This window comes from Calonectris borealis, chromosome 6 (genome assembly GCF_964195595.1).
Source record: "Calonectris borealis chromosome 6, bCalBor7.hap1.2, whole genome shotgun sequence".
Taxonomy (NCBI): Eukaryota; Metazoa; Chordata; class Aves; order Procellariiformes; family Procellariidae; genus Calonectris; species Calonectris borealis.
In genome coordinates this window covers 8,804,415-8,821,219 of record NC_134317.1, presented here as the reverse complement: position 1 = coordinate 8,821,219, position 16,805 = coordinate 8,804,415, and the positions used below count along the sequence as shown (strand labels likewise).

Here is a 16,805-nt window from a genome sequence, read left to right as displayed (position 1 = left end):
CCATAATTTGTGTATATTAAGGACAATCTTTGTAGTTCCCTGATAAAACGAAGTGTGTTTCTTGAAGATATACTTAAAGTCCTAAATGACTATTATTGCTGCATTTAGAAAGACTTCACAAAATGACAGACAAAAAGCACAGCAAATTATAGCAGCATTAGAAAATAGTTAGAAAGAAATTGTAGAAGCAATGTGTAGAGTTTTTTGTACTTCTGTACAGTGAAGATATACCCTAAGCTGTCAGGACCATATTAAATGGGGCATAGTTAAACTGAGTGGCTCTGATAAGGGGCTCTGCTTTGCTATCAAAGTTCTAGATCAGTTGGATTGAATTTCCTGCATATTGCACATTTCCAGACTTTCATTCTCTCTCTTTCCTTTCAGTGACACTACAAGGACAGCCTTAGATATGCTTATAATTTGTGGTTTTATAATGCAGGAGACATCTACATTTTCAAAGAAGAGATGATACCACAGGAGTCAGGACGAAAAAGTTTTCAAACACATTCATTCTGCATATGTTCCCCGTAAGTTTCAAAAAACGACCTTGCAGATGTTCTTAGGAAAGACATCTGCATTAAAGTAAAAACACCATTTGCCTGAAGTTGAAACCATGTGTAGGATACTTTAACCTTAAGCATCCTAAACATCTAAGAGTTTTTCCAGTTTCCATTATGAAGCTTTTTGAAACTTGTTTTACCCTTGAAACACATCCCAAAGAATTTGTATTTCAAATTTCCTCAGATGAAATAGTTGCATGTGCTGCAACTCAGTTTTATCAGAATAACTCAGTTTTATCAGAAATAACAATAACTCAGTTTTATCAGAAAAACAAAAGTAATAGCCTCAACTTCATGTTCAGCATTATATTTGGCACAAGTTTTCAGACTATTTTGTGAAAATTGTAATTATTGTTAATAATAATCATCATAATAATACGGTCAAGACAGCTATCAGGAATGAGAAAAGAATCAACGAGTTAAAGCATCTCTGTTTTCCTGGTGCTTGGACTTTAAAACATCATGGGAAAGGCCCTTGCTAGACAAGAAATTGCTCACTAAATTCTAAGGTTAATTATTAGAAGCTTCACAAGGAAGGGCACCCCTTCAGTCTGACTTTAGGCTACAATCCTAGACTCTGTACACTTCTCTATGCAGAAAAGTTAGCCACTCATATAACCTTTCAAGAACCGGAATCTAGCAGCTAACAGAAAATAAAATTATTTTTCTTCTAAATTGCAACATTCCTACTCTCTGGGTAAATTAAAGTATCAGGTATAGTTAGTACCTTATTGAAGCATAAAACTAACTACAGGGCATTAACAGGGAGATTTTCCACAGTACAAAGAGAGACATGGGTCAAATGTATGTTTTTGCCTTTGAAAGACTCCCTCTTAAGTGATAAATATTTCCAAACGTGGTCAAATACTTTGCCTTTTCCCCATCAGCAGTGCACTTTTTAGGCTTAATGATTTCTATAATGTTCAGACAAATGTTCAACCTGGCATGCAATTTTCAGGGAAAAAATGAAAGAAAAGAAAACGGTCCTATTATTTCACGCTACTACAGTATGATTATAGCATCGTTGTGCATGTATCTCCACTGGAATTGAATTGCCAGCAGAAGCAGTAGGATCTTCGTGACTAGCTGTATAATCTGGCCTATAGTCAAGCTGCCAACTTTTGTATTAATTTACAATTCTCTAGCTACACAAAATCTTTCTATCATATATAAACAGTTATTATCCTGTTTGTCTGTACTGGCAATAAGGAATACATCCAAAAGTTAAAAGGAAGGTAATAATGTTTTCATGTACTAAAGCACTTACCAGGGTCTGATTCTGCATTTCCATATCAGCTTTTGTGTTGCTGTTTTTCTTGTGGTTTCCTTGAGAGCTGATAGAGTTGCCATGAAGAGAGGAGCCCTGGGAGCTGCCCTTCGACACACTCCTGTAGGAAACATTATTTGATCCACTTTCTGTCTGCTGAGCTGCTTTCTTATCAACTCTGCAGGTAGAGAGTGATTCCTCTGATAAATTACATTGCCCTTCTTCAATCACTCTACTTTTCCATTCCTTTAATGTTTAAAGTAACCTCTCTGTATCTTTCTGTCTCTAGACCTTTGAGTGATAAATGTTTCTAACTAGCCTTGATCAAATCTGTCACTTGCAATTTCAGGTAGTATATCAATTTAGTCTTTCACATATAATGATTTATATTATATTTGGGACTGCTGTGGGGCAAACGTGAAAACACAGTATAGCAATTGCTAAGTTCTTCTGTGACCGAAGGTTGTGGTAGCTAGAAATGTAATTAATTCTGACTAGTTACCAAATATATGTTTGCTGGTTACAATACATAAAGATGGAATACATTAAAACATGTACCTAATTATCCTCTATCTTTATACACCATCTGCCTAGATTCTTGATTTCTGGAATTATTTGAATTTCTATCAACTTGGATGTAACTTGCCATTCTTTAATTTCAAAGGCCATTGGTTTGGTTAACAAAATAACATGAACAAAATTATCATCTCAATATTAATGTTTTTTCCTGTACAGATTAAAGCCCTGATAGTGTACCTACTGATTGCTACTATGCATTCTTAGTCTAAAAGGAACATACATTGAACTTAGCATCTGTAAAGCTATAGTGTACAACACCACATCCCAAATTGTGTTCCAGAGTTTTACCTGTTTAAAAGCTCTTTCATAAAACTGTCTTTTGGTGAGTATGTAGCTGTGGTGGAACCTTTGACTTGTTCACACTCAATCTCACCAGGCATGTCTTGTGAAGGTTTCATAATTTTGCTCTCCATGACATCAGCTAAAATGTCACCGTTGTCTGTTTTCCTGTTAATTTCATTTTCTATTTCACAGTGTTGTTCAGTTTTCTTTTTTTCTTTTCTTCTCTCTAATTTTGCCTGCTTAATTCCAAATCCTGAAACTTTTGCATCCTTTTTTTCTACCTTTGTTTTGGGAACATCAGTTTTTCTGCTACTCAGTGCTGGGAGCTTACTCTTTCGAAAGCCAAACCAACTAGCTATAGAGGGCCCCGTCTTTTGTTTAGTCTCCGCAGTGGGAGATTTGGTTTGTCCCTGACCCTTTTGCACATTTTCTTGGATGCATAACATGACTTTCTCCTCTATTGTAGGTTGTAGAGCCGGTGAACTCAAAACATCAGTAACCTTCTCAGAGGCTTCTGCTAACTTTAAAGACATCTGCTGTCTTCGTGACTTTGCTGCTTCCAGTTGATGAGGACACTTTATTCCATCCGAGCTTTGAAATGATGAAATTTGTTTGGAAGATACAGTAGCTGACACTTCTAACTCCAATTCTGCTGGCAGAACACTTTTTTTACTTAAAGCTTCATGTTTAAAACTTTCAATGCTTTTCTCACTCTGGACAGATAGACTGCGTGCATCTTTCTGAGAAAATGGTTTGTTTCCATCACATTTTGAAGTGTTGTGAAACAAGTCTACTTTTGAAGATGATCTGAAGGGCAGTTTGCTTGGGCTTCCATGCTGGCTATTGCAACTACTCATATTTCCAGGAGAACCTTGTCTAGAATAAGAGTTTTCTGTGGTTTTAGGAGTATATGAAAGAGTCTCTGGTGTCACTGCTGACCCAGGAATGGCCTTGATTTGAAGTCCTTCCATGGTTGAGTTCTGCCTTGTTAGAGAATTTCCTCTATCAGAAGTGTTTGTAATAATCTGAGTCCGTACTTTTCCGAGACCTTCTGTCACAGGGGCAGATGGCTTTTCCCCTGTATGAATGCTAAAACTCTGACTACGAGCTTTTGCTCCATTCATGCCCAGAGCTGGCTTCAAGTGCGACTTGTTGCTAGAAGAAACAGATCTCTTAACTAATTTGTTTTCTAATCCATCTTCTCTGTCTACCACCAAGTTGCAGTTTTCATGTGAATGAGGTGATGCTGTATCCATACTAAGTCCCACAGTAAAATTATTTTTTCCTTCGGAATCAGATGTAGAGTCTTTTAATTCAGCAACCGTTGCACCTCTAGTGGTTACACTTAGAGATTCATTTTGCTTGTACTTATTTGAACTCACATGGCTTTTGGAAGCTGCATTTATACTGTCTTTTTCCTGCTTCCCTGGTACAGTAGAGCTTTTTCGGAGAAGTTGGGGAGATTTGACAAATAATTTCAGTCCTACAGGGAGACGGGTTTTCATTCCTTTCTCATTAGAATTTTGGGCAGCATGTGCAGCGTCATTACCATGAAACAGTGTTGACAACGGGGAATTGTTTACCTGAGATAGTAAAGGCTCACTTGTGCTTGTTGTATGACACTGAGGAGTTGCAGGGAGAATGTTTGGCATCTGTTGTGGCTGGTCCACCCCACTGTCACTTGGAATATCTTTTTTGCTGGAATATGCGTCTTGTGAAGAAGTTGTTTCCAATGATGGACAACCTAGAGAAAAGGACCTGGCTGTTTGAAAATCTGTGTTGGAAAATTCATGATTCCTGCGGACACCCAGCTGATTAGGGTTTTTTGGGCAGACTTGCTTTGTGGAAACTTTGGACAGTCCTTGGCATGCACTATGGGGTTGCTGAGATATGCATTTATTTTGCATAATTGCTTCTGCATTTTCTCGAAGGTAAGATAATTCAATTTTGGCCCCAGAAGATACATTTTTTGCTTGTATTTCATGACTGGATTGATTATGCAAGCCAGAGTTCACAGTTCCTTTTAATGGTGATGATTTCAGTATATTTTTTGCTGTTTCACTGGGACCAGCTCCTCCCAACTTTACTGCTACAAGTGGTGAATGAGCATAATTAGGCCGAATCAACAGGGATGTTGACCTGCCTGGAGGAAGGGGTGGGGATGGTGATCGGGCTTCTGCAGTTGCTAAATCACAATGAAAGTCTCTGGTTGGAGGTTCTCCATAGTCACTGGGCTCTATAAGGTGCTGAGGCAACAGTGGTGATGCTGGACTCTGACTCTTTGGATACTTTGACCCGTCTCCTCTGCCTGGACGTTTCAAGCCAGGCAGGAGGTGGGCAGCGGGCTTTGGAACCTGGAAGTTGACTTTTGAGTCAAAATTACAAGGTGGACTTTGTGCCTTTTTGAATCTTGAAAGCTTTACAGGTGGCAGAGCAGGTGATTTTTCAAGGGTTGCAAGGCCCACTGATTGAGCTACAGGTGTCTCCTCACTCTCCGTCATCGCAGTTTTTTGTGGAGAAAATTTACCTCTGCTGGGTATTTTAGTCAAGTTTGGCTTTTGATTGATTCCTGCATGCACAGTGGAGCTTGAATTGGCCTTGGATGATACATCATATACTGGCTTCACTAGTTTTTGTGGTGGAGTACTTTGCAGTGTCACTCTTCCACAGTGTGAAGATTCACTGCAGGTCATGGGGACAACTGTGTTTTTAGTCCCTGTATTATTATCTTCAAGAGTCTTTTTCTCGCTTTCATCTTCAGGTCTTCCTAAAGCATTGTAGTTTCTAGCATTGGTTCCTGTCTGCAAATCAGTTATTCCCTGAGGTGTAAGTTCAGTATATTCTGTACTGGACCTATCTTCTGGCTGGTTGATTGAAATTTCATTTCTTGTTACAGTGACAACTCCAGTCTGATGTGAGCTGAATTCAATAGGCTCACCATCCTCAGCATCAAATATTACAGTAATGCACTCTTCAGAAGAAGTCTTTTTTATAACCTTTTGTTGTTTAATGAAATTACATGTCTTTGGCCTAATGTCTGAGTGAGCAGATAGCTGTTTTTCCTCTTTGTCAGTAGATACAAACTGAGAATTCTCTGTGACTTTGAGCATGTCAGAGGTCTTTGTGTACTTCTCAGTAAAAGGAGTTGCTAATAAATCTGATGGACTTTTCTCATCACTGCTTTCTATATGCAATTCATCCAACACTTCATTGTCGTCAGTATCTGAAAGCTGAAAATTAAGGTCCTTCCAGCCTATATCAGCATGGCTTTGATTTAACTGTAACTCAGGCAGCTTTGCTCTGGTGCACGATTTTACTTCTGCCTGAAATCCACTAACAAAACTAGTCAATTTTTCAGGTCTTTCCTTTGAATTAAAATATGAACTTCTTTCTGGCAAATGTTTCCTACTAGGATCCCAGTCAAACAGACTGTCAGAAACGCTGTGAGTTAATTTGTTACAATAGGTCCTGCAGTCTTTGCTTGGTACTTCCTGCAGCAACAGTAAGGATGAAGAGTCATCATCTGCATCATCATGCGAATCTGAATCATAAGAGAAAGTTTTGTTATGTTCAATGCAAATACTTCCTATTTCCATTGGCTTACAATGAGTCTGTTCATTATGGCTGCCACATTTAACTCCAGGGGAATATATTCCTTCATTAGAGTTCATGCAATCTTTGTAACCCCATTTTGATATTACTGAAGGTGATTCAAGTAATATTTTTTGCTTCTGTAATTTCTTCAGCCCTTCTAAGATATGGTTTTCCTTGATACGAGTTGGAGGTAGATCCTCTGCAGGACTTGAGAGGTTGCTTGGGAGCGAAGAACCAATGCTTATTCTTTTATCCCAGCTCACGGATGACTGTTAAAACAAAATAAAACTCACATATTACTCACAAGTGCTGTTAATAAAAAGTGTTACCATTTTAGTAAAGAGATTTAGGAGTTGCATAGGGCACTACATTTCATCCATTGCTATTAAAAGCAATGTTCTTTTTTAATAAAGGATTTCATAGTGGTGTGAAGGCTGCAGTGCATTTAAAACCTGTAGGAAGAACAATATGAATGGAAGGATTAAGATAAAGAAGAAGAACAACTTGGACTGTGAAAGACAGAATAAATGTCAGAATAAATGAGGAAACTGTGAGCAAATTGGAGTGATAAAGGAATTGTTAAAAAAAAATTAAAAGGAGGGGGGAATGAGAGGGAGGGAGACATCGGGGAGAGAACCCTTACTGAGTTTAGTGACAACTGTTTTAAATATAAAAGACAGAAGAAAGTGAAAAAAAATTCGGAAATAGGCAGCTTTTCAATTAATCTTGTTTCAGATTAACTTAAGCTAATAAACGAAGAAAATTAATTCCATTTACCCTTTTGCTGCATGTCTTTCCATCATTCCAGGTGTAGGAGGAACCACTGGAATATTCACTGCAAGCACTTGAGAGGGAAAGTTCACTGCTACTGCAGCTGCTCCGGGGATACAGGCGGCTAGGACCTGTCATATTTAATTGACTCTGGCATTTCAAGACAGGTATACTGGATTTCACATTCTGCTGGCATTCCTAAAATATGAGAAGAAATAGAAATATCTTATGGGTGGAAAAAGATCATTTAACTTCCCCTTAATTAAGAAGGACAAAGAAAAAGCAAGTAAGCTACTTACACCTTCTTGTTATGCCATTAGCATCTGGTGAATTTATTACAGAGAACTAAATTAAAAATTGCTAACTTTTGAATTTGCTGAGGTAAAGATCCACAATCCTCCATCTTTTCTTCTTTATTCTCAAACCAGTATTCTGCTCTTCTTTTGCTAAAGATTATTCTGAGTCTATTTGAATTATGCTTTGTACATAAGCAGTGTGCTCCAGTAAGATACAGAAAACAAAGTTATAAGAATACAAGTACATCTTGACAACTGCATTATAGCCCTACAATGTAACAGATGAGGCTGTACATCTTGAACAAGGTAAATTAATTTAGTATCCCAACCAGAATGTCCACTGAGAATGGAATCTCTCCATTACAGTCTAATTTTGGTTTCCTATCTAGTTCAAAGCTTTGTCTAAGAAACTCTCTGACGTAGGACAATCCATCTTTGTGTCGCTTGCAGACAGCTGAAGCCTCTTGCTTATGCAATTTATTGACACTTTATGGCTGCCTTTAGTACTTGTGTAGTTATCACCCCTCTCCAAATGCAATTTCAGCTGACTGTGACTAAGTGCCAGCTTTGAGGAAGAGAGTAATGAAGAGCAGATAGCACTTTAGGTAAAATATTAAACCTCTGTAGGAGTATCTAGGATGCCTTTAATTTGTTTTCAAACTAATACTCTTGTGCCTAACAGTGTTAGAGCTTCTTTAATGTTAAGCGCCTGCACCATTCTGTTATGCTATTCTCCAGTTTCCTTACAGAATCAGACATCTTTTTAATTACCAGGAACACCAGACAGAGTGACATGACTGTTTCATAAAACTTTGCTTTGGATTTCATTAAGGCAAGCTCAAACAATATTTATTGATTTTTGTATGTAGATATACTCCAAATTAATTTTGCTTAGATGAAAATTTTACCTTTATATTCAGGAAGACACAAGAAATCTAAAGTTATTGAATCCACAAAACAATTATCAAAACTGTATATGCAGTAGACACAGCTTCTTCATGCAAATCTCTGGAAAAATGCTCACTTTGTAGGCACTTCTCACACACTAACATGTTTGTTGGCCTTCTGCTAATTTCTTCCATTTATTCCCCCATGTCCTTCCATTTATTACTACTAGGGTTGAACCTTTTTTCAGTTAAATGGGAGAGAGAAGAATTTTTACTGCTGAGGAGTTCATCAGTACAGCTGTTCATTGCTCAACTGACATAATAATGTTCTGGTTTTGACAAACGTAACTACAGGGCAAATCATTATTCTCTGTCACAGGCAAAACCTATGAATGGGAAAATCATTTAGAGGTAGCAAGAGCACATTTCACCTCTGGGAGTTATTGGTACATGTTCTCCTAGGAAGTCAAATGGATGCAGGAGGAATAGCCTTTAAATCCACTGGCTCTGGGAAGAATACATCTTTCAGCATCAGAGGCAGGCCGATGCCTATGTTTTTGGCTCTGAAACAGACTTGCTCGCTTTGTTGAAACAAATTACTCTTTATTTCTGACATTGTGGTTCCCATGGGAGACCCTCTCTCATCAGCTTCTTCAGCTATGACGGCATCATTCCCTGTAAGGTTGACTGTAGAGAGGCCCATGGCAGCCATCTGCTTGTCCTGGCTATTTCGTTGCCTTTCAGCTGTGGCATTGGGAAAACATGTCATGTCAAATTTCTGCCCTTTATTCTAGGCTATGTCCCAGTCATCATAGTGTTTAAGGGAAGGATGCCTGTAAAATCCTTTCCTATAAGAACCTCCTGTAAGAGAAAAGAGGAGATCACAGCCTTCTGACAAGTACTGCCTTTCCTGTCATCTTCAGCTAGTCTGACAGCCTTTCCAGGAGAAAGGCTTTTGGTCCTACAGCTTTAGCAATGGGAAAAATGGAGATATCTAAGCAAAGCAGAAGAACAGTATATTATTGTAGTCATCTTCATTGTTTAAGAGATGAGAAAATGCAAAAAATATCATGCCATTACAGATTCTGAAGTAGGGTATCTGCCCAATTTGTAGATTGCATTCAGATCACTAAAGAGTGTGGAATTTTCTCCTGCAATTTGCCTTTATTCTCTACATTATCAGAGAAAGTACTTTGAACAGTATGTTTATGATGCATTAATTAAATATATTTAACTTGCATATGGGTCTCTTAACTGACATGGTGAAATTTTAATTTTTTGTAATCATGACTCTTAAGTCATTACCTTTAACGAGATTAGAGTAAAAAGGTCTGAATCTAGTATTACAATTTAAATACATAATTTTCACTAGAAATCACAAAAAATTAAAAGAATCAGACTATTAAAGACACAAAAGAGAAACCTAACCTGAAGGCTTAATTACATATAATGCAAAGGGTCATTGGCATTTTTGTGAACGTTTGAAACAATGCCTTTTCATTAAAGTATGTATTACAAAGGAGATGACATTTTTGTTGACACTACTATACTTCAAGATCAAAGGCACACACAGGTTCAATGTTCAGTTCTTGTCCTCTTTGTTTCTCTCTATCTTTATGTGACTTTTGTTTTTTAAGCTACTTTTCTCTTTGACAATGAAACATGAAAGCCACACTGGCTAATGTTTTGCCAAATAAGCACAAAGCTAACCCCATCTGAAAAAAAAGTGTAGAGCCCATGAATTTTTAAAAGTTCATACATAATATATCATAAAAGTAGGATGAATAATATGGTGTATGGGCTTTAATAAAAAGCTCCTTGACCATTTCTCAAGAGATTCTGAGATGTAATCAATACCCAAAAAGGTATCTTGGGGACATTGATAAGATTTACACTTTTTTGCACAGAGTGACACTATCTGCTTACTATATCAACTGAGGACACAATATTGAATTTCAGAGAACAGAAGGAAGAAGAAGTATTGTTATCTGCCTCAACAGTGTTTCAATTCAGAGATCAGCTTTATGGCTCATCCCTGACATCAGACTTCAGAGCAAAAAGGAGAGTTCCAAATGAGGGGTACAAGGACAGCACAAAAACTCACTTGAATCTGAGCATCAGCAGTTCGAGATTGCATCAGGCTTCTGTTTCGTTCTACTTCTGAAAGCAAATCCCCAGATGAGAGGTCTAAGATGCGTGAATGGAGTTTCTGGGGGGGCAGAAGGGAATGAGCAAAGCATAAACATTTGTCAAATATGCAGCAGATCAGCATTTTTAAAATTCCAAACTCTGCTGTTAAATTTCAAGGGAAATGAAGACCCCGAGGTAAAAGATGATTTGTTCTAATTTGAAATGTTGCTGTTTGTGCTTACTTTGTCCAAGACTTCCCGTCTGCAGAACAGATCATTCTTTATCCAAAACAAACTCTACATTTTCTTCTAGTCACTGTTTTGCAACTTATCACTACTTCACGCAACAATGACAAATGAACACAAGTCCCACCATTATCCATAGAGTTTGACAGGTTTCAGGAAAAAAGCATAAAAATGAACTACAAAATTAACATTTATAAATCAATCAACATGTTAATGTTGTTTTATTTACGAGCTGTTACACCTTGAGTGAATGATTGCAAAAGTGACCCTATTTTTAAACAGCATTGATCTGCTGAAGGCCTCCCTTGCACACATTTTAACTCAAAGTCATTAATGTCATCTGTTAGGAACAATTAATGTGAATAGAAAATAATTGCATCAGGGAACTAGGGACTCAAAGGATTTTCTGCATTAATATTCACATGCTGTTCTGATTATATACACAGCTCTTTTTTCAGTTTTTCTTGGAAGGATGGCTAAGCTTGTGCCTTTTCCTCCATGTTCACCTGTATACTAATTACTAAAGCTTTCAGTGTGCATTAAGCCTGATTTGTTTTAATTGCAGTTTCAATAAAATCCACGATTTATGTGAATGCCTTGGCTGATGACTTCAAAAAAAGAAATATCTGCAGTCTTGTCAGTCATTGGATCAACATATCATGTAACAGGCAGTATGGATCGGACTCACAGTCCACTGAAATAAATTAAAAAGGACTTAAAAAAAACTCCAAACAAAAGGAACGTGGATCAGGCTTTTTTCATTTTTCCCATTAATTCTCCAGGCTTGCAACCTGAGAGACCACATCTACCCCCTCCTCAGCACTGGGGCACTCAGCTTGGAGGCACAAATGGTGCAGACCCTGCCAGGGAGCTTTGCTACGGGGACTCTGTGAAGATCTCAAACCATAGAGATTTGTCGAGGCTGCATGAGTGGCCCATCACCCTGTCCATCCGAAAAGTCTGGTCAAAGAGGGAAAAAGAATCTGTAGCCACAAAAGCCTTTCCACACTGTGTAGTAGTAACTGCAGGGCCCTGAAACATCAGTCATGCAGTATCTTATGCCCAGCTACTCCCCAGCCCGCTCTCCTGGTACCCACTGCAGAAATTCATCTGCTAGAGAACAAAGCAGGTGGCCATTCCTACAGCCTCTGTTATTTGCATGCTGTGCTTCAGGCATCTACTCCAGACAATCTAGCAATTTTTAAAAAAAACTACTAATTATAAATTTGGGAGGAATTTCTCAAGAGTTACATATTCATCCAAGTTTCTTCAGGAGGTACTATCTGTTGCAGACAGATTACGGAAAATATTTTCAATGATCAATGTTCTGTATAAACATATTTTGTCCAATATATTGTTGAATAGATTAAAATGCTACAAGCACTTAGTATCCAATACACTTTTCATTATAAATATTAACTAACTCCAGGCTATATGTTTTTGAACATCAGTGATGCCTATCGCCTAGCTATTGAGTATACACCTTTTAAAGTGTTATTACGAGAGTTACTGTTGGGTGTTTGTTCAAGATTTAAGCTCCAGGTAAAATGCCTTTCCAAACTCACAGATTTGTTGACTTAGTACACGTGTTATTCTTGACAATAATTCCAACTGCATCGTTGAACCACAAGAGAATTCCACTGTTTTCAGAACCAGGAGTCACCGATGAACAAGTGGTGTACTTGCTCTTTCCAAAGGAATTACTTTCTTCAGTGAAACAAGTCACCTGATTTTTGCTTCCAGAGATATTTTAGCAGAAGTCTCTATAGCCAGATCTGTGCATTAGAGATGATGACTGGGGACATCTGAGATGGATGAACATTTATACTTGAACATTTATTTTCCCAGAAAAAAGTATCCTAGAAATAGTGCTATAGGAGTTTTACAGTTGCGAAACTGTCTTCTCATTTTTCCAGCAAGTTTCCAACTTCATGAAGTTGGAATTCATGAAGTTTCCAACTTCATTACTTAAATGGGAACATATATGCATCTCAGTAAGGGAAACTAAATATACCCCTATAATGTCATCCAATGGAATTTAGTGTGCTGCTGTTATTGTCCATATCAGATATAACAGCAGAGATGAGCCCAACTGGATCACAGAAACAATTTTTGGCTAGTGATAAGACGTAGCCCAGCAGAGCACGCTGTAAACAGCTTGGAGTTTCGAGGGTCCCTCCACACTGGCCCAGTGACCAGAAGGGCTGGGCTGCACATGCGTCATGCTATGTTTGAATCATCTTTGCCAGCGTTAAACTCTATGACACTATAAAACTATAATAATAAAGGTGAATCAGCAGACTAAAATGATTAACAGAGAAGGAAAGTGTGTTCTCAAGATGTATAATGTGATTATATTTCTGTATCAAACAAAAGATCATCACATTGGGAATATTCCCCCCCACACATACGCAAATAAACTAACAGACTCATGGCCAGCACAATGACTAGCATTAACAAACAGCATAACAAAGTTTGAGATCATTAATTAAATATAGTCACACAGCACTGAAGCAAGTCATCCAATTACAAAAGAAAAATGATAAGAAAAATGTTTTTCTTTCATTTATTTTTTCTTTTTCCTTCTCAATTTTCTAATTCAAAAATGGAAAAACTCTACCATGTGTTAAAAAACCTCATTAATGATCCATTTAAAATCAAGTAACAGATTGTGCTATGTACTTTGATTCTGATTTCTTCTCAGATACACAAAATGTACTGTGTCCTTTATGGTTATTTTCAGATGACAGTCACATAACTAGATCAAGGAGTTACTGCTGCCTTGAAAATTGTACAATATTAAAATCACTGTTGATGCTATCATGATGCAATGCAACAAAAGGTAGACCACAGCACAGAATGACTTCCACAGAAAAGATCCCATCAGTTTAAATGAATACTTAAATATGAAACTGAAGATTTGCCCCATTTGTTGGTGCCCTATATAACGGTAAGGGGAAACCGGGCAATATTAGTACATGGTGGGGAACGTCTGGGCCCCTCTGAACACGGGAAACCCATCAGGAGCACTGGATGCAGCAGAACAGAAAACCCTTATGGAATTGCATACAGTATGGGCTGGGCCAACTTGCTTGGAAATTACCCTGTACTGACTACTGCTGGGGCACCTACGGACTAAAAAGTTCATAGCATCTCAGCCAGACTGGACCCATGTCTCTACAGAAAGTGGGTGCTGAGAGGTACAGAGGCCAGGGCAGAGCAGAAGGGGCCTCTCTGTGGCTGCCTGTGACCAGTAGCAGAAAAGCTCCTCCTTCACTTGTGAGATTGATGCAGAAAAGGCCGTGCCCTTTGTGGCTCAATGTCAAGATTAACTCCTGTAACCCACATAAAAAATAAAAACAAAGTAATTGATAATTTAGGTGGAAACCTATTATATCAAGTGCAATAGGAAATACAATTATCTGGCAGGCAGATAACCAATCCATCAAATAGTAGGCCAGTTCCCCCTCCCCCCCGCAGCATCCTTATTAAGGCTTTCGAGGAAGACAAAAGAAGGCTACTGCCTACTGGCACCAGGCAATATTACAGAGAGACTCCCCTAACTATTGTGCCTCTTGACTGTATCTGTGCAGAATATCTATCCGTTCCCATCTCCTTTCTGAAGCGCCTAATGGCCTGCAGCATTGCCAGAACAATTTTCAATGAATTATGCCAAACTGTACACGGCTCTCCAATATTGGATGAGTTAATTGCTATTAAATCAATTGGCTTTGCTTTTCTCACAGGAGCCAAAGTCCATCATTCACAAGAGAGAAATTCTCTCTCTAGGTTCTAATGAGACATTTTCATCCTGGTGCTCTGTGCCAGAGCTGTGAATGTTTGGTGCGCGTGGCCTCCTCCCGTTTCTGCTGTTATCTGGGGCATCACGAACCTGAACAGGCATCCTCTGGACTGCTCTCCTATATAGCCTGACCATTGTAATTGGACTGGCAGGGAATACCTTTTCTGCAGCCTTCACACCGCTCATTTTTAATAATTATGCACAAAGAAGATTCCCCTCAAGTCCACAGGCAGGAACACCACCGCTCCAATTCTATTCCTGTTGTACTAAATGAGTTAAGTCTTAGTAACTCCACCAAAAACATGCAAAAAAATGTGCAACACAAGAAGAGTGCTGATACGGTGATCTCTTTATAGGTGTGACAGAGACTTATGAAAGGCAAGAGCTCTTTCTAGCTGACTTTTTTTCACAATCATCTGACCTATCTCACTCTTCCTGCTCCCTTGTTCATCTTTAACTGTCATATCCATCAGAAGCAGAGTGCAGCTATGAATTAATCACATCTAGGATGAGCTTTAGTTTCAAAGGTCTTACAGAAATAGTACTCTACACTACATTTCCGTTACACCAGAGAAGATAGCAGACCAAAGAAAGAAAAAAATACCATTAACTATGCAATTTACGTAGTATTAGTTTATGCAGAAATATAATCTGTCATGAAACTAAATCTTGACTTTTTTAGTCCTTAGATACATTGCAGAAGGGATGTTCAGCTGGAGATAAGAGAACATCCTTCACCTGTTCCATTAGAAGTTACCTAGATTAAGAACATGCACTATTCAAAGTATGAAGTGTGAACTTCTCATACAATAAATACTTTGAAATAAAGGAGAAAGTTAAGTGTAAGGAAAAAATAATAAAACCTCTGAGAGTAGAAATAGATTTTGCTTTTAGACAAACCAGAGTTTGTAATACATATGCTTTTGACATATGGTAATTCCACTTTTTAAAGAGAGCAGAACAAGTGGTTGTCAACATAAAACAGCCAAATATGAAGCAAAAGTGAAAGCTGCAAAAAGATGCTTCCATTTTATTTGATTCTAATAATCACTAACATAGGAAATGTATTTGCAACTGTATACTGTGCACATACAGCAAAGTCTGACGGTTTATTGTATATAATTGATGTCATGAAAATAAAATTATAATAATTTTTTCAGTTCTTGGAAGTTATATATTTAATAGAAAATTCAGAATGATGACCTACTTTCCTACTACTCACTTCTTATAAAGAGGAATTCACAGCCATCACTGTTTACTTTGTAGTAAAAGAAAATTATTCTTTCCATTTTCACAGTTTATAATGGCAATAGCAATTGTGATACTGAGCACTTTCCACTAGTTAACCGGTTTGGTTAGGAACTTGCCTTGATCTTTCCAGCTGCTTACTGCATGTGAAGAAAGGCAGCTTCCCAGCAGAGTTCTTGTGCATGATACATGCCAGCTCAGATGCCTTTTTATACCTATATCCTTTAAGGTAATTTCAAGGACATTTCACTATGGAAATAGCCGTGCTTTTTTCCTTCTAATGCTCTAATAATTTGCTTTGCAATCATCATTTATCCTAACAGTGTGAAGTTACTTCTGACTGTGGCTATTTCTTATAAATATTTTAGACTAACATGAAGTCTAGCATTATGGTGGTTCAGCTGCAGAATACGGTGTGTCTTTAAGAAGCACTCCTGTCCTTTTTACCACTTTTCAGCAGTGCCTTTACATGTAATAAGGTCCCCTATGCGCAATCATATTCTTGTATTTCTGCCCAGAAGTAAACAGTTAATAATGTGACTTTTTGTGCCAGTTGTGGGAATAAAACATGGACTTATCTTATAAGCGACATAGAAACATCCATATGGGTGTATGTCTCTCTAGTTTTTCACAAGTGCGTTAAAAAAAGACCAAGCTTTAAAGGATGAGGAAATAAAAAAACAACTGTTATTTCGGGGGCTGGGGGGTGGGGGGGCAGAATTTAAAAAATCAGCATTTTCAAAGCAAGAAACACTAGGTTCAGATACTAACTTTTCTTGCTTTCAGCATTAGGGTAGCATTCTGAGTCCATGTTCACATTCACTGGTAGTAACATAACAGCTCAATAATTCTATGCTTCTGGATTTATATCTTTATAAAATTCGTTACATGTTCACAGGTAAAACATACAGGTTTGACTATATGAGATTATTTTGCAACAAATATTTAGACTCATATTTTCACTTGTACATATAGCAAACACGACCAATTAATCTATACCTGTGCACCAAAATTTTGCATCAATAAGCAGCCATGGAAAAGCAAAGTATCAATGAAGCATAAGAGCAACTAGAGGCTCACCACAGCTCTGTTCTGGTCCTGTTCTTTTGCTGCAGAACATTCCCTAGAGAAAGTGAATAAAGCT

At 37.9% G+C, this 16,805-nt stretch overlaps 1 protein-coding gene across 1 annotated transcript in view; it reads right to left on the bottom strand.

Annotated features, from left to right (window-relative positions):
* The window catches only part of NCKAP5 (NCK associated protein 5), a 398,069-nt gene that overhangs the window by 58,098 nt on the left and 323,166 nt on the right, over positions 1 to 16,805 (bottom strand). The window contains exons 11-14 of the mRNA XM_075152767.1: positions 10,341 to 10,445; positions 7,060 to 7,251; positions 2,695 to 6,551; positions 1,828 to 2,005 (exon numbers count right to left, since the gene is read on the bottom strand). Of these exons, the coding sequence (XP_075008868.1) occupies positions 1,828 to 2,005; positions 2,695 to 6,551; positions 7,060 to 7,251; positions 10,341 to 10,445 (4,332 nt within the window). The remainder of the gene's footprint in view (positions 1 to 1,827; positions 2,006 to 2,694; positions 6,552 to 7,059; positions 7,252 to 10,340; positions 10,446 to 16,805) is intronic.